The sequence below is a fragment of the Acipenser ruthenus genome, chromosome 33, assembly GCF_902713425.1.
Source record: "Acipenser ruthenus chromosome 33, fAciRut3.2 maternal haplotype, whole genome shotgun sequence".
NCBI classification, from domain to species: Eukaryota; Metazoa; Chordata; class Actinopteri; order Acipenseriformes; family Acipenseridae; genus Acipenser; species Acipenser ruthenus.
Window position 1 is genome coordinate 12,984,601 of NC_081221.1, and position 26,850 is coordinate 13,011,450.

The 26,850-nt window shown below is 38.2% G+C and overlaps 1 gene segment (V, D, J or C); it reads right to left on the minus strand.

The window, feature by feature from the left end:
* Positions 1 to 25,988, minus strand: part of LOC117433421 (uncharacterized) — a 45,737-nt gene extending 19,749 nt beyond the window's left edge. Inside the window, exons 1-4 of one of the 3 annotated variants that reach the window lie at positions 25,376 to 25,988; positions 16,393 to 16,734; positions 7,430 to 7,503; positions 4,184 to 4,525 (exon numbers count right to left, since the gene is read on the minus strand). Coding sequence is in view for 1 of the 3 variants with exons in the window: in one of them it covers positions 4,184 to 4,525; positions 7,441 to 7,503; positions 16,393 to 16,734; positions 25,376 to 25,442 (814 nt within the window). In the remaining 2 variants the exon portion in view is untranslated. 3 annotated transcript variants of the gene reach the window in all.
* Positions 25,989 to 26,850: the final 862 nt, after the last annotated feature.

Genomic DNA, 26,850 nt, shown 5'->3' on the forward strand with positions numbered 1-26,850 from the left:
CCTCCGTCATATCTTTGTTTAATATTAGTAGGTGTTTCTGTATTGAACGTAAAGCCTGGTTAAATTGCATGGGGTTTTATCTTTGTAACTATAATCGGTGGTCTGCTTATATTTTTAGGTATGGAGTTTTTTGGGTTGTTATAAATATATTTTGTCACTTAATATAATGTGTATTTATTGTGATTGCATGCCAGAACACTACCTTATTAGGTTTAGGAACACTGCAGATCCTGGGTCTTTTTTGTGCCACTATCTCCTCATCAGAGCAAGATTCTTCAGAAGTCTGCTCAGGTGAATACCTTACTGGCTGCTTTAGGGCTCTCTGCCCCTTGCCACTCAGACTGTCATATTCAATGTCATCTATTTGTGCATCTAACCACTCCTTTTCTTTTTTTTAATGCATCTGAGGTTATCTGTAGGGATGAAAATGACAAATGAATAAGAAGGGTCTTATCGATTAGCTTAGAAATAATTTTGTAACTTTTTTATGGAATTCACGTTAAGTAGGTAATAAGAAAAAGTAGTTGTGAGCAGGTAATAAGAAAAAATAAATTAAACATTAAACAATTTTATTGAAGAGATCTGAATACGTTAACACTGGACCTATATAGAAGCAATAGGAAGAAAATAATAGATAGTAGACGTGTATACATCATATTATACATACAACCACTAATATGTAAACGATAGTAGCACTTTAAGTGTATGTGCTTTTTTATTAAAAAAAATATAAATTTAAAAACAAAGTTTTTAAAAATACATAATATGGGGGGAGAAATAGATAAATACGAAAGCACTGTATGTGTTTGTAGCTGTGAAGTTGCTTCAGAACATTGCACAAACTAGCGTCTCAATTTACACATCAAACTGACGTAATGTCCTATCTAGTGTTTATATATCGATGGCTACTTGTGCTGCCAGCAAGTGGGTTGGTCGAGGGTGGAGCTCGGAGGCGTTACCGTCCAGAAAATGGGGTTGGTTGATCCTGGGGTTTGGCGGAGTAATATAAAGTCAAGGAAGAGAGGGAGTCAGTGCGAGTTTGTTGTCACAAATTGTTATTCATAATATTTGTTTATAAAAACCCTGTATTCACAAACTTAATGCGTCTGTCTAATTTATTAATCTATACAATTTATAGTTAAAACGTACTTACCACTGACGGACTCAGGCCGGGTTCGATTTCCATTCATCTTTTGGTTCCTTTTTTTTTTTTTAATCCATGAATCAAGTCCAATTCTCTCAGGATCAGAGAGGAGATTTCTGTCCTGTACAAATCTCTCTTCACTGATACTAATTTCCTTTGATTTGACCCAGAATATGAGAACATACCGGTGGTGTTTATTTTCTATTGCAGACATTTGAACTGTTTTAACCGTTAGAACTACAAAGAACGTATCCTATTGAAATTGGGTCTCGAGGTCTGATCAGGCTAGAGCGAAAACACGTGGTGTTCTGTAAACTCATTGTAATAATACTAGGCTTATTTTAATTTATACCTGTATTCTTAGTTTTATTCTTTATTGTATCCATTATTATAATTTTTAACTTAACATGTTTTTATTTGATTAAACAAGTTGAATTTGCTGTAAGAGTTTATCACATATCAGATGTAAAATGGTATAATCACATGTGATCAGCAAATATTCACGTGCTTAAATGTGAATTGTATATTCACATGTGATCATCAATGATATTTCAATGTGGTCACATATGAACACATGTGAATAATTATTTTCACATGTGATAACATGTGTTTCCCATGTGAATCACATGTGTTTTTTCCGTAAGTGTGTTTATATGTGATCTGGATTAACATGTAAAGTATTCAAAAAGAATACATCTGCATATATTTATTTGGAAATACTGAAGACATTAGTTTAATATAATATAGGCCTACTTTTATTGATTTTCAGTTTTAATAAAATCTTCTCCGTTATTGTGTGAATGTGATTATTATTATTATTGGTCAATATTATTAAAAGGAAGCGTAATTTTACAGAAATATGAAACCAGTGTGTGGCGCTCCCCGTCACTTTGAAATTGAGGTGAAATAAAGAGAGATAGACATGCCATGAATTTTCAAATGTTCTGCTATTTCTTCTCATATGGCGTCCTTCTTTTTATTGTCTTTATAACCACTGACACTGGCATCATAAAGAGCATTATATTTTTCCACTTTAATAATTACATTCTCATTGATGTCATTTTTTTATTTCTGTGGTAATCTCTGCGTGAGCGAGACAGTGACAGTCTGACAGCCGCTCCCTTTGATCTGATTTCTGATTGGTGCATTGCGACGCCAATAGCTCGTGTCGCGAATAGAAATAAAACACATTGATTTCTAAATTCGCTCGCTTCGTTCGCGCCGCTCGCTACGGCTGCGGTGTGCATCGCTCCATTTAAATCAATAGCTTTCATTATTTTTTATTTGCTCGCTCGCGTCGTTCGCGTCCGGTGTGCATAGACCTTTAGTGATATTTAAGGGATACTAAGATATTTTATTTCCATGCACCCCTACCACACATCCTCCCTTATACACATAAATTAAGAAAAACGATCAAATAACATAAAAATACACGTGTTGTGTAAAATGTTTTTCTAAACCTCTCTATGTAATAATTAGCTCTAGTCGGCACTAGGACCCTAGACAGGTCCCACAGAACGAGCTCCTCGGTGCCAGCCATCCTCCCAGCGCTGGGGCTGTAAACCCTTCACACTGCTGCTGTAACGGGCAGTGTTGTGTGATCCGCTCCCGGGATGGATTCTGTCTCCTGCCGGTGAGATGAGAGATGAGGTTAAACGCTCGAAACCACGAATGCAGATGAGCCCGTCTCTTTTGCTTTGTGGTTTAGACGTTTGCTGCATCTCATAACCAAAAGCCATCCAGGACATCTCCAGTATGAGACAGCGGGAATCATTCACAATGCCTTCTCCTCGGAGTTATTTAAAGGGGCTGTGCCCCACATGCAGGCTATGGGCACATCTGTGGCTCCACGAGTATCTACTGACACACTCTACAGCGCTTCAATGCATAAACTCATCACTTTCCTCAGAATGATACCGCAATATTAAGTAAATAACTGCAACACAGATACAATTTTGAAATATTTCCTTTATCTGTTAATGTAACTACCTAGCAATTGCCCTCTATATAAACTTAAGGGAATTCCAATATACATATTGCTGCTTCTTCAGCTCTGATGTTTAATCCGAGTCGAATGTTGTGAAACTTCATTAACAGCAAACTGTGTCAGATTATACTGCTGTATTGCTCTTGATAATATCCACTAGGGGGCAGCAGTGCTTTTAATTCAGGTCTGTTCAGTGGAACTTGAAAAGCCAGTATTAAGTCTATATAACCCCTCGCGCCCTGAGTCTGAAACGTTTGTCTACCAGTATTTTGAAGTTATGGTTGTCATGTAAAAAATTGAAAAATGCCAAGAGAGACAGGACACAGCTACATATTTTATTATTCATAAGCAAAAAAGGAAAAGCAATAAGATATTGTACTGTGCAACTAACATTTAATAGTAATCAGGAATCTAATTTATACTAAGCATAAAATTAACAAATGTACTTTGCTGTCGATCAGTAATAAAAAATTAAGAAATCAATACAAATTACTAAACTGTCTTCACATCACTAATATAAAACTGTTATTAACAATTATCTATAGTAAACAGCAACAACTAACTTATACAAAAAATAAACTAATAGCTATCAGTGATGAATAGAACCTGAAATATATCAAAATGCTAAAACGCTCTTATTAAAATGATATAGAAATGGAGAGATGCAGGCACAGGCAGGATGCAGCGGGTTACAGTAACAGCAATACTCTTTCACAATGGACTATACTAGCATAGGGAACCAGCAGCAGCAACACACAGGAATAATTGAACTTCCGCTTAACTCACAACACTCACTAAATACAGGTACATGCAATCCAATTAGAATCCAGTTATCAAAGCGGTTTCATGCAGTACGATCTCCTCTGTGCTGCTGCATTCCCCTGCTGGGTTGGGCATGGGCTGGTTTTCTGGGTTGCTGATGGTCTAGTTGTCGGGGTTGTGGTCGTTGTTGTTGTTGAAGTAGTTGAATCTCTCTTTGGAGGTCCAGTTCAGCACATATTCTTAATTTTAACACAAGTACTCACCAACCAGAACATGTTTATTATATTTACCTTGAACTGTCAGTTTAACAGCCCTGTGAGTGACACATATCCCATTGATCCACACGTCACACGTGTAATCCCGAGTGTCCTCCAGTCTGAGCTCAGAGATTAGCAGAGAGGCGTTTCCAGAGGAGACTTCATCAGACAGCTTCACTCGGCCGCTCCACTGTGCAGGGATGGGTGCTGAGGGGGTCTTTGAGTTGATTAATAGAACAGCTTCTCCCTGATCTGGATATGCATACCATGTGACTTCTACATCCTGCCCAGGGGTGGGGGTGTAAGAACAGGGCATCACTGCTCTTCCCCCAGCTGAGCCAGAGACATCAACATGGTCTGGTTCAGGGCAATCAGCTATAAGAGAGAGAAGAGACAATAAACTCAATGGAATAAACACCTACATTCTTCTGTTGATGATATTTCGGTTGTTTCCTCGTATTTTTGACGTTGCAGATCTTTCAAAGACAACGCTATCAATGAAAAGTTTCTGCTGCTTCCTGGTTCCCAATTATTTTGTGTTTGTTTGTTTATTTAACCAGGAGATTTACCCATTGAGACCGAGGCCTCATTTACAAGGGGGTCCTGGAAAACAATAAAAGACAAATACAACACAAGCAACACAATAAAAACATGTGGTTCAGACTCAGTCAGCAGCATTGTCAGGACTCGTTACCGGCAGGAAGAGAGACTGCTGATTAAAGCACTGTGGCGCATTTATTAACAAAAACCACAAAACAAACAGTTCAAACAAAACAGGACTGTCAGGCTGGGCATTCACCTTCACTGATCAATATAGCCAGAAAGCACCCAACACAGTCTTAACTCACCAACTCCCTCCACCAGACAAAGGATTTCTCCTCTCCTATATAACATGTGGCTGGAGCCTAATCAACCATCAATCATTCAATTAAGGCTCCAGCCACATTCTCACATGCATTGTGCAGGGAGGAATTTAACCCCAACCCAATATACACCCCCCCCCCCACCACCACACACAAACACACACACAACACACACACACACACACGCACACACACACACACACGCACACACATTACACCGGCAGGGCTTCCACTCTGCCACAAGCACACAGAGCTCTTAGAACAGAGTAAGTAGGACATGTCTGTTTTCTAATGTGGACTGGAGGTAAAGCATTGGCAAGAGGTTCTAAGCAGTTCCCAAATACCATATTTATAGCCGGAGAAAGACAAATGATCAAATTCCACCTTCAAACGATGATAGAAAGAATTCCATGTCTTCGGGAGTTGATAAGCAAATCATAAATCTCCCAAGCGTGTAGGAACAGTTGGAACAGCCAAGTGAACAGAATCCTGAGAGCGTAGATTGTAACCAATGCTAGTCCTTTTACCAAAGCACTCAGGTAAGCCGGTACCAAGCCTTTAAACACCTTCAATATAAAACAGGACCAATGAAAAAGCCTCCGATTTGCAAGTGAGAGCCAGCCTAGTTTTATACACACATGACAATGATGTGTCAGGAGGGGGCAGTCTAGAGCACATCTGCAGCATGAATTGTACAACACATCAAGTTTATGCAGAGACTGTTTACAAGCAAACTGTCAATATAATCACCATCATCAAAACAGGAGGAATAGTGGCAGTCACTAACTTTCACCTACTAGACTGAGAGAAAGCCTTCTTGTTCCTGAAGAGAAAGACTGTGTTAGGTCCTAATTTTAATACCAATGTATTAATGTGGTCATTAAAAATAAGGTGCTCATCAATCCATATTCCCAGATATTTCTAAAAGGAATCTTTCTCTAGTAATTCTCCATGTAATGTAGCAATAACCCAAGTCAGACCTTCCTCCTGTTAGAGCAAACAGCATTGTTTTAGTCTTAGATACACTGAGTACTAATCTATGTTGAAAAAGTCTCTGCTGTACAATATTAAATGCAGCCTGCAGCTCCCTCTGTACTGCCTGTGCAGAGTGTCCTGACGCATACAAAAGAGGATCATCAGCATATACATGTATAGTAGTGTTACCCACATCACATCCCTAACCACTTCCTGTGTGCTTCTCTAAAAGGTCTTGTTATTATTATTATTATTATTATTATTATTATTATTATTATTATTATTATTATTATTATTATTATTATTATATTTAGTTTATAAAAAAATGAATTTCAGTTCATAAAACATGAAATCAAATTAGGTACCTATACCCATGTTCAATATGGATATGCTGAATAACTGTGGGGACTTTTTGCATTAATAGTCATATTGATGAATACATGCTGTTTATGATCCGTACGTTTTCGCTTATGAGTTGTATTGAATACATTTGTACTATGGGCTGTTTTGAGAAGCAGACGTGTGTTTTTATGGAAACATTTTCATACTAACTTCTTTACTTGATAACATTCAAAAATCCAATTAATGCCTATGATTTAACATGTTTGTGTGACTAATTTGAAGCTGTCAGTATGTTTCAATATTAACTAAATCAAGTTATTAATCAAATTAATTAACCTTGTTATATAATTGATTTATTAAAATATTTGGATATACTGTTAATTGATCGATTACTGTCTTGTTCACAGTCATTAATAACGTTAGAATAATCTAGAACAATGAAATATAATTCCTTATTTTCTTTAAACAATAAGTGGCGTAGTCGGAGCTGCATCTCTATATCTGGGTTACAAAGCTGTCACAGTTCACTTGCAATAGTTATTGAGTGATCAATGCAATGCATGCCACCCACATGGGAAAGAATGCAGTCCTGGGAGCCGCCTGTTACTGTTACTTCTGCAATATTTGCTGGCTCATCGGTTGCAGGATATTACTAAAACTGACTTAAAATGAAGAAATATGACATTGCCGTGGATACATTTCTAGTGTTGTTTTCAGTATTGGAACAATAAGCCCAGTTTGGCTAGTGTGCTTTAAATCTTAATACAAACCCCTTCCTGCTAATATGTTGCTATATATGAACCTTTTATACTGGGGACAAAAATCCTTATGAGACTATCTAGATGGACCCTGCATAATAACTGAAGGCTCTGTACAAAACATCTTAGAAATGTCTTCATGGAGAAAGAACAACATGAATAAACAGACAGATTTTGTCTTTTGCTGCCAGTATCACATTGCTCTCATATTTCAAACCTGAAGTATCTATTTCTGAAACATCTGCTCCAAAATGATTTGTACCCATAAGGAACATGACATGACAATGAATACAATCTACATACTGTTATAAATGTTTACAATTATAGAAGTTAAAACTTACAAGAGACTTACAAGTCAAGTAGACAGGCGTTTCGGCTAGTGCCTTCATTACCGACTCATTCGGTTTTTTAGCAACTGAAAACATCAGAGGAGGTTTGAGAAAAATATTGATTAAAAACAAAAGTATGCAGTCATGAAAAACACATTGTAATACATACTGGTAGAGACTGGCGAGGACAATTATTGAAGTGTAATAGGAAATCTATATAAATAAAGATAACACACAGGTTCCTGTAACAGAGAAATGCATCTATTGTTGAATATCAATTTAATATTTAATGCTACATGTGGCAGCGTCAGGGCCAATGCTAACATGTAATTAAATGCTGCCTTTTGCAATTACAAATCCATTTCACCTAAGAGAAGAGTTTGTTGCAGTTTAAAATATTGTGGAGTCTTCCCTGACATTTCACATATTTTACACTGTTAGATGTACTGTTAGATACATAATCGTCTTACAAACAACATGTTAGTGTAAAATGCTGCTCCCTGTATAGTTTGTAATATAACAGTGTTTGTGTTTGTCCAAAGCTGTTAGTGCTCTGTAGGGAAATCCCTAAACAGCAATGTGCCCCCTACTTTAGTAGAGGTTGTGAAGCACTGCTCTGAGAGAATCACTTACCTGCTGTGAGGTGAGTGCTGTTTAAGATCAGTAGCAGTGCCAGAGCTTGCTCAGTGCTCAGAGCCATTCTCCTCTCCTCTCTCTCTCAGTTTCAGCACAAAGTCCAGCACTTGGTTAAACTCTATTTGTGTTTGATGCTCTCAGCTCTAAATGAATATTTCCTGTACTGTTAGTTTTATCAGAATGATCTGTGTGTATTTTTACACACCTGGACAGCAGGTTTCCAGTCACTGCTGTAGCTAACTGCCTTTTTCAACAGTTGGTTGTCTCTCTTATGCTTTTGGCTTTGGTTCCTTCTGCTTCCCTGCAAATGTATATTGGGTTAATCACAGCAACATTTCCTTCATGTAGCAATCGCAGTTCTAAAAGACTCCCACGGCTCTCCAGACTCTCATGATTTAGCTTTTATCTTTCAGTCAGTTCTAAGCATCCATGGACTGACCTTCTTGTCATTTATATTGAACAGCACTTTTCACCTGGTCTCTGTTTTATTTGTTGTCAGTGTAAGAACATGTGCCACTCATAACTCAAACAAAAACACTGGAGTAACAAAACCTCTCAGACTTGCTTACCAATAATAATAATAATAATAATAATAATAATAATAATAATAATAATAATGCATGTGCATTTCCCTCTTTATACTCTTGTGCGTGTATGCAGAAGGAGCTGCTATGGGAAAGGGAGGACGCACACACGGTTTGCCAACTTCCCATTTTTTCAAAACCGGACCGGAATAAATGGTGCAATCTGAGGCATTTTAGTTTGTTTTCTTCATTTCCTTTCCTTTATGGCCCCCAGCAATTGATTGAGGCAACTGCTGATAGTACTACTGCCACTGGACTTGTGTCACGCAACACTACAGAAACTAAACGACATTTCAACATCGTCAAACATTTTCTTTTTTTCCAATATAACGATGCAAAAATAACATTGAAAAAAAAACATGTATCTAACACAGTGATTCTATTTGTTTAATTGAGAACCTGACATAATATAAAAACGCATAAGTGTATATACAGACATGCTCAAATTTGTTGGTACCCGTACAGCTCATTGAAATAATGCTTCATTCCTCCTGAAAAGTGATGAAATTAAAAGCTATTTTATCATGTATACTTGCATGCCTTTGGTATGTCATAGAATAAACCAAAGAAGCTGTGAAAAGAGATGAATTATTGCTTATTCTACAAAGATATTCTAAAATGGCCTGGGCACAGTTGTTGGTACCCCTTTGAAAAGATAATAAATAATTGGATTATAGTGATATTTCAAACTAATTAGTTTCTTTAATTAGTATCACACATGTCTCCAATCTTGTAATCAGTCATTCAGCCTATTTAAATGGAGAAAAGTAGTCACTGTGCTGTTTGGTATCATTGTGTGCACCACACTGAACATGGACCAGAGAAAGCAAAGGAGAGAGTTGTCTGAGGAGATCAGAAAGAAAATAATAGACAAGCATGGTAAAGGTAAAGGCTACAAGACCATCTCCAAGCAGCTTGATGTTCCTGTGACAACAGTTGCAAATATTATTAAGAAGTTTAAGGTCCATGGAACTGTAGCCAACCTCTCTGGGCGCGGCCGCAAGAGGAAAATCGACCCCAGATTGAACAGAAGGATAGTGCGAATGGTAGAAAAAGAACCAAGGATAACTGCCAAAGAGATACAAGCTGAACTCCAAGGTGAAGGTACGTCAGTTTCTGATCGCACCATCCGTCGCTTTTTGAGCGAAAGTGGGCTCCATGGAAGAAGACCCAGGAGGACTCCACTTTTGACAGACTGGAATTTGCTAAAATGCATATTGACAAGCCACAATCCTTCTGGGAGAATGTCCTTTGGACAGATGAGTCAAAACTGGAGCTTTTTGGCAAGTCACATCAGCTCTATGTTCACAGACGAAAAAATGAAGCTTTCAAAGAAAAGAACACCATACCTACAGTGAAACATGGAGGAGGCTCGGTTATGTTTTGAGGCTGCTTTGCTGCGCCTGGCACAGGGTGCCTTGAATCTGTGCAGGGCACAATGAAATCTCAAGACTATCAAGACATTCTGGAGCGAAACGTACTGCCCAGTGTCAGAAAGCTCTGTCTCAGTCGCAGGTCATGGGTCCTCCAACAGGATAATGACCCAAAACACACAGCTAAAAGCACCCAAGAATGGATAAGAACAAAACATTGGACTATTCTGAAGTGGCCTTCTATGAGTCCTGATCTGAATCCTATCGAACATCTATGGAAAGAGCTGAAACTTGCAGTCTGGAGAAGGCACCCATCAAACCTGAGACAGCTGGAGCAGTTTGCTCAGGAAGAGTGGGCCAAACTACCTGTTAACAGGTGCAGAAGTCTCATTGAGAGCTACAGAAAACGTTTGATTGCAGTGATTGCCTCTAAAGGTTGTGCAACAAAATATTAGGTTAGCGGTCCCATCATTTTTGTCCATGCCATTTTCATTTGTTTTATTATTTACAATATTATGTTGAATAAAAAATCAAAAGCAAAGTCTGATTTCTATTAAATATGGAATAAGCAATGGTGGATGCCAATTACTTTTGTCAGTTTCAAGTTATTTCAGAGAAAATTGTGCATTCTTCGTTTTTTGTGGAGGGGTACCAACAAATTTGAGCACGTCTGTATATATAATGTGGCGCCCCCTCTCAAGGGCTATTGTTTTTGACTGCACCCCCCTTAATTATACCGGGAGTAAGGAGAGCTCCAAATTGAAAATCTTCCATATATATTGTGACCCCCTGCTTGAGTCCCTTGCAACCAAATAAAGAATAAAGGAAAAAAATGTGCATATGGTTTAAACCTTACCTCACATAGGCAAGGTGTCGTTTATTTAAATACAACCATGCAGACAAGAGAATGAAAAAGAAATGCATGCTTTTTAATGCAGGTATCTTCTTTGCCACCAGCAGTTATTATATGCTACAGTGGGTTCAAATCTAAAGAAAACAAGAATGGGCTGATGAAGCACAATGAAGTCAGGACAGCCTCTCCCATATGCCAGCAGCACCTGGAGAGGAAAGAGCTCAAAAAGAAACAAATACAAAATAAGTGTCTCAATACAAATAACCAAAATACAACCAGACAGGAATTAATAAACCAAGTGCCAACAAATCATAATGTGCTCAAAACCAAATCAAAAATAACTGCAACACCGCACACAAACACCAGGGGGCAGTGTGATCTGGGGAGGCTGAAAACAGAACTCCAAACACAATATATACTCATCATTACAAGTCTATTTGTAACCCAAAGGGTTGCACTCAGACAGCGTGCGGAGATAGCTGCGCAGAGTCGGGAAGAGTCTGTTGGAGCAATCATGGAGCAGAGGAAATAGTTGGATACACCATGACAAATATATATATATATATATATATATATATATATATATATATATATATATATATATATATATATATATATACATGAATAAAGCTTATATACAGATGTATTTGAGTCTAACATGGTTGAGTGCTCTACTAGTTGTTACCAAGAGGAAAGGGTGTGTGTCATGTGACTTGTGGCGTGTCATGTGACTTATAGAACACTCACTTTTCCCTGCCGGAAAGTGAGTGAGTGAGTGCGCTGCCATGACAACCGAGCGACTGCTTGCATGTATGAGAATAAAATGAGTTTACCTTACATGTAGTCGCCTATATATACATGATCCATTGCAACTGTGTCAAAGTAAAATAATAAACTATTATGGCGTATCCTATAGGGTTTTTCACTTTCCTCAGAATGATCCCGCAATATTAAGAAATTAACTGCAACACACATTCAATTTTAAAATATTTCCTTTATCTGTTAATATAAGTACCTAGCAATTGCCCTCTATATAAACTTAAGGGAATTCCAATATACATATTGCTGCTTCTTCAGCTCTGATGTTTAATCCGAGTCGAATGTTGTGAAACTTCATTAACAGCAAACTGTGTCCGATTATACTGCTGTATTGCTCTTGATAATATCCACTAGGGGGCAGCAGTGCTTTTAGTTGAAGTCCAGTTCCATGTTAATAAACTGTCAATAGATATGCAATAGGGACTGTAACCACAGGAAAAAGACAACAGTACTGTCTAAATTTCTTCACAATGTGAACTTATCAGCCCTGTAGGGCCTCCTTAGACAGAGAGGCCACAGAACAGCTCCACCGTGAACAGGAATATAGTCTGACACCCCACATTATGTAGGTGCTGGAAGCCTAAAAGAAGGAAATTCATACCTTCTGTAGCACACAGGCTCTCTAATGAGGCTGAGGATTGTACAGAGAAATGCCAAGACACAGGACACAGCTAAATATTTTATTATTCATAAGCAAAAAAGGAAAAGCAATAACACATTTCAATGTGCAATTAACATTTAGTAACTAATTGTTTTTAATTTGCAAGACCAACTAGAAGCTTTTACTCTAATGCATTTTATACATAATATTCCTAAAAAGAATTTAGAACTGTATGTAACAATGATCTATAGTAAACAGCACCAACTACTTTATTAACAAATAAAGCAACAGCAATCAGTGATGAATAGAACCTGAAATATATCAAAATGCTAAAACGCTCTTATTAAAATGATATAGAAATGAAGAGATGCAGGCACAGGCAGGATGCAGCGGGTTACAGTAACAGCAATACTCTTTCACAATGGACTATACTGGCATAGGGAACCAGCAGCAGCAACACACAGGAATAATTGAACTTCCACTTAACTCACAACACTCACTAAATACAGGTACATGCAATCCAATTATAATCCAGTTATCAAAGCGGTTTCATGCAGTACGATCTCCTCTGTGCTGCTGCATTCCCCTGCTGGGTTGGGCACGGGCTGGTTGTCTGGGTTGCTGATGGTCTAGTTGTTGGTGTTGTGGTCGTTGTTTTTGAAGTAGCTGAAACTCTCTTTGGAGGTCCTGTAAACACAATTCAATTTACATACAAATGATGCCTTAATATCTGACACAGCAGCCAGTACCTTCTACACAATTGACCACCGCCAAAGACAAAGGGCCCAATTCACGTCCCAGTGGTAAAACTGGAGTGTAGACTGGAGGTGTGTTATTATCACTCCTCAAACTTCACTCCTTGCTCCCGCTGTAATTCACCAACGTCCTTATGGCACTTTTTTCCGTGCTCTCATGAATTGTTACTTGCTGTTAATACCACCTTTTATATCATGATAGTGAGACTCTTACCTTATTATCTCCTAATAAATTGCCACACGCTCCCTCCAGCACAGCTGGCTGTAGGCACATCAGGATAATGTAGCTTGTATTAAAATGCCTTTGCTTTAACTAAAAATGGCTCAACAAGGGAGCACATTTTAACATTCATGTTCCAATAGAAGTTTATTACATGAGTGACTTGTAAAAAAATGGTTTTCTTTCAAGTTGTATTTCTGTAACTTTCAAGCAGCAGTCATGTGAAATGTATTATTAGATGCTGTGTATGATTGGTGGCTAACCATAGTACATGATGAGGCACAGAGAAACAACCCCTGATTTAGTTAAAGTGATTACAATTTCACATGACAATTAATACCTTTTCAGTCGTACTACTGTACCTGTATATTAAAACAGGGAGTGGGTGAAACCGGACCAGGACAAACCTGGCCGGACAGGACACCAAAACAATGAGAAGCGTCTTGAAAACTACACCACATTATTACTGCGTCACTAATTCAAGCACACACACTGAGCTGTGTGGGTTACATCATTTGCTGAAGGGTATCAGCACTGATATTAAGACAGAAATGGTACCAACGCCAACAAAAACATTCTGTGAATCAGACCCAAAGTCAGTTATCTACAGGTAATGGCCGCTGCAAAGGGTACTAATGCTGTTCTAGACATTGTGTGTATTTAAATGTGTTTTAAGCTGTTTGAAATGTATGTCGCTGTTTAAAAGCGAGTTTCAGGATTCTAAAGCCCCATTCTTTAGAGCACGGTCCCCAGAGTTTTGTTAAAGGAGGGCCGCTTAACAGGTACAGTATGAATGTGTGTGTGTGTATATATATATATATATATATATATATACACAGTACTGTGCAAAAGTTTTAGGCAGGTGTGAAAAAATGCTGTAAAGTAAGAATGCTTTCAAAAATAGACATGTTAATAGTTTATATTTATCAATTAACAAAGTGCAAAGTGAGTGAACAGAAGAAAAATCTACATCAAATCAATATTTGGTGTGACCACCCTTTGCCTTCAAAACAGCATCAATTCTTCTAGGTACACTTGCACACAGTTTTTGAAGGAACTCGGCAGGTAGGTTGGCCCAAACATCTTGGAGAACTAACCACAGTTCTTCTGTGGATTTAGGCAGCTTCAGTTGCTTCTCTCTCTTCATGTAATCCCAGACAGACTCGATGATGTTGAGATCAGGGCTCTGTGGGGGCCATACCATCACTTCCAGGACTCCTTGTTCTTCTTTACGCTGAAGATAGTTCTTAATGACTTTCGCTGTATGTTTGGGGTCGTTGTCATGCTGCAGAATAAATTTGGGGCCAATCAGATGCCTCCCTGATGGTATTGCATGATGGATAAGTATCTGCCTGTACTTCTCAGCATTGAGGAGACCATTAATTCTGACCAAATCCCCAACTCCATTTGCAGAAATGCAGCCCCAAACTTGCAAGGAACCTCCACCATGCTTCACTGTTGCCTGCAGACACTCATTCGTGTACCGCTCTCCAGCCCTTCGGCGAATCATATTTTGACTCATCAGTCCAGAGCACCTGCTGCCATTTTTCTGCACCTCAGTTCCTGTGTTTTCGTGCATAGTTGAGTCGCTTGGCCTTGTTTCCACGTCGGAGGTATGGCTTTTTGGCCACAAGTCTTCCATGAAGGCCACTTCTGACCAGACTTCTCCGGACAGTAGATGGGTGTACCAGGGTCCCACTGTTTTCTGCCAATTCTGAGCTGATGGCACTGCTGGACATCTTCCGATTGCGAAGGGAAGTAAGCATGATGTGTCTTTCATCTGCTGCAGTAAGTTTCCTTGGCCGACCACTGCGTCTACGGTCCTCAACGTTGCCCGTTTCTTTGTGCTTCTTCAAAAGAGCTTGGACAGCACATCTGGAAACCCCTGTCTGCCTTGAAATTTCTGCCTGGGAGAGACCTTGCTGATGCAGTATAACTACCTTGTGTCTTGTTGCTGTGCTCAGTCTTGCCATGGTGTATGACTTTTGACAGTAAACTGTCTTCAGCAACCTCACCTTGTTAGCTGAGTTTGGCTGTTCCTCACCCAGTTTTATTCCTCCTACACAGCTGTTTCTGTTTCAGTTAATGATTGTGTTTCAACCTACATATTGAATTGATGATCATTAGCACCTGTTTGGTATAATTGTTTAATCATACACCTGACTATATGCCTACAAAATCCCTGACTTTGTGCAAGTGTACCTAGAAGAATTGATGCTGTTTTGAAGGCAAAGGGTGGTCACACCAAATATGGATTTGATTTAGATTTTTCTTCTGTTCACTCACTTTGCATTTAGTTAATTGATAAATATAATCTATTAACATGTCTATTTTTGAAAGCATTCTTACTTTACTGCATTTTTTCACACCTGCCTAAAACTTTTGCACAGTACTGTATATATATATATATATTTGATTTCATCATGTTTGTATTTGTAAATTATTGGCTGGTTTCACAGACCCAGATTAGCACTAATCTCGGTTTACCTTCCCTAAATTAACATTGGGTGTCCAGGACTAGTACTAATCCGGGTCTGTGAAACCAGCCATGCATGTGTATGTTTATGGGGACATCCTAAAACGCTTACTGTGGCTTAATGTGCGGAAATGGAAAACAAATGCTTACAAACTTCACCAATATCAGGCTTAACACTTCCCAATACTATCCTAAAACAAGTCGTGGTTTTCATTAACATGATAACGTCAAGCCCTAAAAATAACCTGGTAATGTGAACTGCTCAATGTGAAAAGCGCTTAATGTGCAAAACCAAGTTATTCATTATGTTTACCGCGATTTAGTGACATCTATCGGGATTCCTTATTTTTTAAAAAAATGCATAGAAATGGTTTCAAATTAAAGATACAATACAGCTGTTTTTTTTTCAGGCATCTGAATTTATTATTATTATTTATTATTTTGTTCAGCAAGAAAAAAAACAAACAAGAGAGCTGTAACGTAACTGACCAGCAGGAAAATGACCCTTAAACAAACCCCATTGTCTGTGTGTGCTGAAAACAAGGCAGGGTGTTCATGTAGTCACACACAGGACCTTGAGTGGATTCAGCAGTTCAGCACATATTCTTAATTTTAACACAAGTACTCACCAACCAGAGAACATGTTTATTATATTTACCTTGAACGGTCAGTTTAACACTCCTGTAAGTGACACATATCCCATTGATCCACACTGTACACAAGTAATCCAGAGTGTCCTCCAGTCTGAGCTCAGAGATTAGCAGAGAGGCGTTTCCAGAGGAGACTTCATCAGACAGCTTCACTCGGCCGCTCCACTGCGCAGGGATGGGTGCTGAGGGGGTCTTTGAGGCGATTAATAGAACAGATTTAACCTGATCTGGATATGCCTCCCATCTGACTTCTACATCCAGCCCAGGGGTGGGGGTGTAAGAACAGGGCAGCACTGCTCTCCCCCCAGCTGAGCCAGAGGCAGGAACAGGGTCTTGTGCAGAGCAATCTGCTATAAGAGAGAGAAGAGACAATAAACTCAATGGAATAAACACCTACATTCTTCTGTTGATGATATTTCGGTTGTTTCCTCGTATTTTTGACGTTCCAGATCTTTCAAAGACAACGCTATCGATGAAAAGTTTCTGCTGCTAATTATTTTGTGTTTGTTTGTTTATTTAACCAGGAGATTTACCCATTGAGACCGAGGCCTCATTTACAAGCGGGTCCTGGAAAACAATAAAGGACAAATACAACACAAGCAACACAATAAAAGCATGTGGTTCAGACTCAGTCAGCAGCATTGTGACAGGGCAGCATCACTGTCAGGACTCGTTACCGGCAGGAAGAGAGACTCGGACACAGGAAGCTGTGATTTAAGCACTGTGGCGCATTTATTAACAAAAACCACAAAAAAAAAACAGTTCAAACAAAACAGGTCTGTCAGGCTGGGCATTCACCTTCACTGATCAATATAGCCAGAAAACACCCAACACAGTCTTAACTCACCAACTCCCTCCACCAGACAAAGGATTTCTCCTCTCCTATATAACATGTGGCTGGAGCCTAATTAACCATCAATCATTCAATTAAGGCTACAGCCACATTCTCACATGCATTGTGCAGGGAGGAATTTAACCACCCACCCCAACCCAATATACCCCCCCCCCCCCACCCCCCCACCACACACACACACACACACACAACACACACACACACACACACAGGCACACACACACACACACACACACACACACACACAACGCACGCACGCACGCACGCACACACGCACGCACACACACACATTACACCGGCAGGGCTTCCACTCTGCCACAAGCACACAGAGATCTTAGAACAGAGTAAGTAGGACATGTCTGTTTTCTAATGTGGACTGGAGGTAAAGCATTGGCAAGAGGTTCTAAGCAGTTCCCAAATACCATATTTATATCCACAGAAAGACAAATGATCAAATTCCACCTTCAAACGATGATAGAAAGAATTCCATGTCTTCAGGAGTTGATAAGCAAATGATAATTCTCCCAAACGTGAAGGAACACTTGGAACAGCCAAGTGAACAGAATCCTGAGAGCGTAGACTGTAACCAATGCTAGTCCTTTTACCAAAGCACTCAGGTAAGACGGGACCAAGCCTTTAAACACCTTCAATATAAAACAGGACCAATGAAAAAGCCTCTGATTTGCAAGTGAGAGCCAGCCTAGTTTTATACACACATGACAATGATGTGTCAGGAGGGGGCAGTCTAGAGCACATCTGCAGCATGAATTGTACAACACGTCAAGTTTATGCAGAGACTGTTTACAAGCAAACTGTCAATATAATCACCATCATCAAAGCAGGAGGAATAGTGGCAGTCACTAACTTTCACCTACTAGACTGAGAGAAAGCCTTCTTGTTCCTGAAGAGAAAGACTGTGTTAGGTCCTAATTTTAATACCAATGTATTAATGTGGTAATTAAAAGTAAGGTAATCCTAAGTTGCTAGTGCTGAACGATCCTTCATTAAACTGTCTTTGATAAAGAATTACCTGTGGTCAACAATGTCACAGGAGAGACTGTCTGCAGTGGCTATACTGTCCATTGAAAACAGATGAAACGTAATCGACAAATGTGCATTATTATTTTACATTATTTACAAAGAAAGGTCTTATTATTATTATTATTATTATTATTATTATTATTAATAATAATAATAATAATAATAATAATAATAATAATAATAATAATAATAATAATAATAATAATAATAATAAATCACATTTATGTTGGATAGCACCTTTCATGCGAAGGCATCCCAAAGCGTTTCATAAAGCATCATTTGTTTTTTGAATTTCAGTTTATAGAAAATGAAATCAAATTAGGTACCTATACCAATGTTCAGTATGGATATGCTGAATAACTGTGGGGACTTATTGCATTAATAGTTACCGCATTCATGAATACATGCTGTTTATGATCCATACGTTTTCGCTTATGAGTTGTATTGAATACATTTGTACTATGGGCTGTTTTGAGAAGCAGACGTGTGTTTTTATAGAAACATTTTCATACTAACTTCTGTACTTGATAACATTCATTCAAAAATTCAATTAATGCCTATGATTTAACATGTTTGTGTGACTAATTTGAAGCTGTCAGTATGTTTCAATATTAATTAAATTAAGTTATTAATCAAATTGATTAACCTTGTTATATAATTGATTTATTAAAATGTTTGGATATACTGTTAATTTATCGATTAGTGTCTTGTTCACAGTCATTAATAACGTTAGAATAATCTAGAACAAAGAAATAGAATTCCTTATTTTCTTTAAACAATATGTGGCGTAGTCGGAGCTGCATCTCTATATCTGGGTTACAAAGCCGTCACAGTTCACTTGCAATAGTTATTGAGTGATCAATGCAATGCATGCCACCCACATGGGAAAGAATGCAGTCCTGGGAGCCGCCTGTTACTGTTGCTTCTGCAATATTTGCTGGCTCATCCGTTGCAGGATATTGCTAAAACTGACTTAAAATGAAGAAATATGACATTGCTGTGGATACATTTCTAGTGTTGTTTTCAGTATTGGAACAATAAGCCCAGTTTGGCTAGTGTGCTTTAAATCTTAATACAAACCCCTTCCTGCTAATATGTTGCTAAATATGAACCTTTTATACTTGGGACAAAAATCCTTATGAGACTATCTAGATGGACCCTGCATAATAACTGAAGGCTCTGTACAAAACATCTTAGAAATGTCTTCTTGGAGAAAGAACAACATGAATAAATAGACAGTTTTTGTCTTTTGCTGCCAGTATCACATTGCTCTCATATTTCAAACCATAAGTATCTATTTCTGAAACGTCTGCTCTAAAATGATTTGTACCCATAAGGAACGTGACATGACAAAGAATACAATCTACATACTGTTATAAATGTTTACAATTATAGAAGTTAAAATTTACAAGAGACTTACAAGTCAAGTAGACTGGCGTTTCGGCTAGTGCCTTCATTACCGACTCATTCGGTTTTTTAGCAACTGAAAACATCAGAGGAGGTTTGAGAAAAATATTGATTAAAAACAAAAGTATCCGGTCATGTAAAACACATTGTAATACATACTGGTAGAGACTGTAGAGGACAATTCTTGAAGTGTAATAGGAAATCTATATAAATAAAGATATTAGACAGGTTCCTGTAACAGAGAAATGCATCTATTGTTGAATATCATTTTAATATTTAATATTTAATTTTTAATGAACAGGGTCCCCAAAGTTTCGTTAAAGGAGGGCCGCTTAACAGGTACAGTATATATATATATATATATATATATATATATATATATATATACAGTGCCTTGCGAAAGTATTCGGCCCCCTTGAACTTTGCGACCTTTTGCCACATTTCATTCTTCAAACATAAAGATATGAAACTGTAATTTTTTGTGAAGAATCAACAACAAGTGGGACACAATCATGAAGTGGAACGAAATTTATTGGATATTTCAAACTTTTTTAACAAATAAAAAACTGAAAAATTGGGCGTGCAAAATTATTCAGCCCCTTTACTTTCAGTGCAGCAAACTCTCTCCAGAAGTTCAGTGAGGATCTCTGAATGATCCAATGTTGACCTAAATGACTAATGATGATAAATAGAATCCACCTGTGTGTAATCAAGTCTCCGTATAAATGCACCTGCACTGTGATAGTCTCAGAGGTCCGTTTAAAGCGCAGAGAGCATCATGAAGAACAAGGAACACACCAGGCAGGTCCGAGATACTGTTGTGGAGAAGTTTAAAGCCGGATTTGGATACAAAAAGATTTCCCAAGCTTTAAACATCCCAAGGAGCACTGTGCAAGCGATAATATTGAAATGGAAGGAGTATCAGACCACTGCAAATCTACCAAGACCTGGCCGTCCCTCTAAACTTTCAGCTCATACAAGGAGAAGACTGATCAGAGATGCAGCCAAGAGGCCCATGATCACTCTGGATGAACTGCAGAGATCTACAGCTGAGGTGGGAGACTCTGTCCATAGGACAACAATCAGTCGTATACTGCACAAATCTGGCCTTTATGGAAGAGTGGCAAGAAGAAAGCCATTTCTTAAAGATATCCATAAAAAGTGTCGTTTACAGTTTGCCACAAGCCACCTGGGAGACACACCAAACATGTGGAAGAAGGTGCTCTGGTCAGATGAAACCAAAATCGAACTTTTTGGCAACAATGCAAAACGTTATGTTTGGCGTAAAAGCAACACAGCTCATCACCTTGAACACACCATCCCCACTGTCAAACATGGTGGTGGCAGCATCATGGTTTGGGCCTGCTTTTCTTCAGCAGGGACAGGGAAGATGGTTAAAATTGATGGGAAGATGGATGGAGCCAAATACAGGACCATTCTGGAAGAAAACCTGATGGAGTCTGCAAAAGACCTGAGACTGGGACGGAGATTTGTCTTCCAACAAGACAATGATCCAAAACATAAAGCAAAATCTACAATGGAATGGTTCACAAATAAACATATCCAGGTGTTAGAATGGCCAAGTCAAAGTCCAGACCTGAATCCAATCGAGAATCTGTGGAAAGAACTGAAAACTGCTGTTCACAAATGCTCTCCATCCAACCTCATTGAGCTCGAGCTGTTTTGCAAGGAGGAATGGGCAAAAATTCAGTCTCTCGATGTGCAAAACTGATAGAGACATACCCCAAGCGACTTACAGCTGTAATCGCAGCAAAAGGTGGCGCTACAAAGTATTAACTTAAGGGGGCTGAATAATTTTGCACGCCCAATTTTTCAGTTTTTTATTTGTTAAAAAAGTTTGAAATATCCAATAAATTTCGTTCCACTTCATGATTGTGTCCCACTTGTTGTTGATTCTTCACAAAAAATTACAGTTTCATATCTTTATGTTTGAAGCCTGAAATGTGGCAAAAGGTTGCAAAGTTCAAGGGGGCCGAATACTTTCGCAAGGCACTGTATATATTTGATTTCATCATGTTTGTATTTATACTTTATTGGCTGGTTTCACAGACCCAGATTAGCACTAATCTCGGTTTACCTTCCCTAAATTAACATTGGGTGTCCAGGACTAGTACTAATCCGGGTCTGTGAAACCAGCCATGCATGTGTATGTTTATGGGGACATCCTAAAACGCTTACTGTGGTTTAATGTGCGAAAATGGAAAACAAATGCTTACAAACTTCACCAATATCAGGCTTAACACTTCCCAATACTATCCTAAAACAAGTTGTGGTTTTCATTAACATGATAACGTCAAGCCCTAAAAATAACCTGGTAATGTGAACTGCTCAATGTGACAAGAGCTTAATGTGCAAAACCAAGTTATTCATTATGTTTACCGCGATTTAGGGATTCCCTATTTTAAAAAAAAATGCATAGAAATGGTTTCAAATTAAAGATACAATACAGCTGTTTTTTTTCAGGCATCTGAATTTATTATTATTATTTATTATTTTGTTCAGCAAGAAAAAAAAACAAACAAGAGAGCTGTAACGTAACTGACCAGCAGGAAAATGACCCTTAAACAAACCCCATTGTCTGTGTGTGCTGAAAACAAGGCAGGGTGTTCATGTAGTCACACACAGGACCTTGAGTGGTTTCAGCAGTTCAGCACATATTCTTAATTTTAACACAAGTACTCACCAACCAGAGAACATGTTTATTATATTTACCTTGAACGGTCAGTTTAACACTCCTGTAAGTGACACATATCCCATTGATCTGCACTGTACACAAGTAATCCAGAGTGTCCTCCAGTCTGAGCTCAGAGATTAGCAGAGAGGCGTTTCCAGAGGAGACTTCATCAGACAGCTTCACTCGGCCGCTCCACTGCGCAGGGATGGGTGCTGAGGGGGTCTTTGAGGCGATTAATAGAACAGATTTAACCTGATCTGGATATGCCTCCCATCTGACTTCTACATCCACACACACACACACACATGCACACACACACACACACACACACACACACACACACACACACACACAACGCAGGCACGCACGCACGCACACACACACACACACACACACACACACACACACACACACACACACACACACACACACACATTACACCGGCAGGGCTTCCACACTGCCACAAGCACACAGAGATCTTAGAACAGATTAAGTAGGACATGTCTCTGACAAGAGGTTCTAAGCAGTTCCCAAATACCATATTTATAGCCAGAGAAAGACAAATGATCAAATTCCACCTTCAAACTATGATAGAAAGAATTCCATGTCTTCGGGAGTTGATAAGCAAATGATAATTCTCCCAAGCGTGTAGGAACCTTGGAACAGCCAAGTGAACAGAATCCTGAGAGCATAGACTGTAACCAATGCTAGTCCTTTTACCAAAGCACTCAGGTAAGACAGGACCAAGCCTTTAAACACCTTCAATATAAAACAGGACCAACTGAAAAAGCCTCTGATTTGCAAGTGAGAGCCAGCCTAGTTTTATACACACATGACAATGATGTGTCAGGAGGGGGCAGTCTAGAGCACATCTGCAGCATGAATTGTACAACACATCAAGTTTATGCAGAGACCGTTTACAAGCAAACTGTCAATATAATCACCATCATCAAAGCAGGAGGAATAGTGGCAGTCACTAACTTTCACCTACTAGACTGAGAGAAAGCCTTCTTGTTCCTGAAGAGAAAGACTGTGTTAGGTCCTAATTTTAATACCAATGTATTAATGTGGTAATTAAAAGTAAGGTAATCCTAAGTTGCTAGTGCTGAACGATCCTTCATTAAACTGTCTTTGATAAAGAATTACCTGTGGTCAACAATGTCACAGGAGACACTGTCTGCAGTGGCTATACTGTCCATTGAAAACAGATGAAACGTAATCGACAAATGTGCATTATTATTTTACATTATTTACAAAGAAAGGTCTTATTATTATTATTATTATTATTATTATTATTATTATTATTATTATTATTATTATTATTATTATTATTATTATTATTAATAATAATAATAATAATAATAATAATAATAAATCACATTTATGTTGTATAGCGCCTTTCATGTCAAGGCATCCCAAAGCGCTTCATAAAGCATCATTTGTTTTTTGAATTTCAGTTTATAGAAAATGAAATCAAATTAGGTCCCTATACCAATGTTCAATATGGATATGCTGAATAACTGTGGGGACTTTTTGCATTAATAGTCATATTGATGAATACATGCTGTTTATGATCCATACGTTTTTGCTTATGAGTTGTATTGAATACATTTGTACTATGGGCTGTTTTGAGAAGCAGACGTGTGTTTTTATAGAAACATTTTCATACTAACTTCTGTACTTGATAACATTCATTCAAAAATTCAATTAATGCCTATGATTTAACATGTTTGTGTGACTAATTTGAAGCTGTCAGTATGTTTCAATATTAATTAAATTAAGTTATTAATCAAATTGATTAACCTTGTTATATAATTGATTTATTAAAATGTTTGGATATACTGTTAATTGATCGATTAGTGTCTTGTTCTCAGTCATTAATAACGTTAGAATAATCTAGAACAATGAAATAGAATTCCTTATTTTCTTTAAACAATAAGTGGCGTAGTCAGAGCTGCATCTCTATATCTGGGTTACAAAGCCGTCACAGTTCACTTGCAATAGTTATTGAGTGATCAATGCAATGCATGCCACCCACATGGGAAAGAATGCAGTCCTGGGAGCCGCCTGTTACTGTTACTTCTGCAATATTTGCTGGCTCATCGGTTGCAGGATATTGCTAAAACTGACTTAAAATGAAGAAATATGACATTGCCGTGGAAACATTTCTAGTGTTGTTTTCAGTATTGGAACAATAAGCCCAGTTTGGCTAGTGTGCTTTAAATCTTAATACAAACCCCTTCCTGCTAATATGTTGCTACATATGAACCTTTTATACTGGGGACAAAAATCCTTATGAGACCATCTAGATGGACCCTGCATAATAACTGAAGGCTCTGTACAAAACATCTTAGAAATGTCTTCATGAAGAAAGAACAACATGAATAAACAGGCAGATTTTGTCTTTTGCTGCCAGTATCACATTGCTCTCATATTTCAAACCATAAGTATCTATTTCTGAAACGTCTGCTCCAAAATTATTTGTACCCATAAGGAACATGACATGACAAAGAATACAATCTACATACTGTTATAAATATCTCTGATTGCTGCATTAGAATTGTTAGTTTGCAAGCTGTACATTATAGTAGAAGTTAAAACTTACAAGAGACTAAGTCAAGTAGACAGGCATTTTGGCTAGTGCCTTCATTACTGTACCTGACTCAGCTGTTCTTTCAATGCTAAAATGTAATTAAATGCTGCCTTTTGCAATTACAAATCCATTTCACCTAAGAGAAGAGTTTGTTGCAGTTTAAAATATTGTGGAGTCTTCCCTGACATTTCACATATTTTACACAGTTAGATGTACTGTTTGATACATAATCGTGTTACAAACAACATGTTAGTGTAAAATGCTGCTCCCTGTATAGTTTGTAATATAACAGTATTTGTGTTTGTCCAAAGCTGTTAGTGCTCTGTAGGGAAATCTCTCAACAGCAATGTGCCCCCTACTTTAGTAGCGGTTGTGAAGCACTGCTCTGAGAGAATCACTTACCTGCTGTGAGGTGAGCGCTGTTTAAGATCAGTAGCAGTGCCAGAGCTTGCTCAGTGCTCAGAGCCATTCTCCTCTCCTCTCTCTCTCAGTTTCAGCACGAAGTCCAGCACTCGGGTTAAACTCTATTTGTGTTTGATGCTCTCAGCTCTAAATGAATATTTCCTGTACTGTTAGTTTTACCAGAATGATCTGTGTGTATTTTTACACACCTGGACAGCAGGTTTCCAGTCACTGCTGTAGCTAACTGCCTTTTTCAACAGTTGGTTGTCTCTCTTATGCTTTTGGCTTTGGTTCCTTCTGCTTCCCTGCAAATGTATATTGGGTTAATCACAGCAACATTTCCTTCATGTAGCAATCGCAGTTCGAAAAGACTCCCACGGCTCTCCAGACTCTCATGATTTAGCTTTTATCTTTCAGTCGGTTCTAAGCATCCATGGACTGACCTTCTTGTCATTTATATTGAACAGCACTTTTCACCTGGTCTCTGTTTTATTTGTTGTCAGTGTAAGAACATGTGCCACTCATAACTCAAACAAAAACACTGGAGTAACAAAACCTCTCAGACTTGCTTACCAATAATAATAATAATAATAATAATAATAATAATAATAATAATAATAATAATAATAATGCATGTGCATTTCCCTCTTTATACTCTTGTGCGTGTATGCAGAAGGAGCTGCTATGGGAAAGGGAGGACGCACACACGGTTTGCCAACTTCCCATTTTTTCAAAACCGGACCGGAATAAATGGTGCAATCGGAGGCATTTTAGTTTGTTTTCTTCATTTCCTTTCCTTTATGGCCCCCAGCAATTGATTGAGGCAACTGCTGATAGTATTACTGCCACTGGACTTGTGTCACGCAACACTACAGAAACTAAACGACATTTCAACATCGCCAAACATTTTCTTTTTTTCCAATATAACGATGCAAAAATTACATTGAAAAAAAAACATGTATCTAACACAGTGATTCTATTTGTTTAATTGAGAACCTGACATAATATAAAAACGCATATGTGTATATACAGACGTGCTCAAATTTGTTGGTACCCGTACAGCTCATTGAAATAATGCTTCATTCCTCCTGAAAAGTGATGAAATTAAAAGCTATTTTATCATGTATACTTGCATGCCTTTGGTATGTCATAGAATAAACCAAAGAAGCTGTGAAAAGAGATGAATTATTGCTTATTCTACAAAGATATTCTAAAATGGCCTGGACACAGTTGTTGGTACCCCTTTGAAAAGATAATAAATAATTGGATTATAGTGATATTTCAAACTTATTAGTTTCTTTAATTAGTATCACACATGTCTCCAATCTTGTAATCAGTCATTCAGCCTATTTAAATGGAGAAAAGTAGTCACTGTGCTGTTTGGTATCATTGTGTGCACCACACTGAACATGGACCAGAGAAAGCAAAGGAGAGAGTTGTCTGAGGAGATCAGAAAGAAAATAATAGACAAGCAT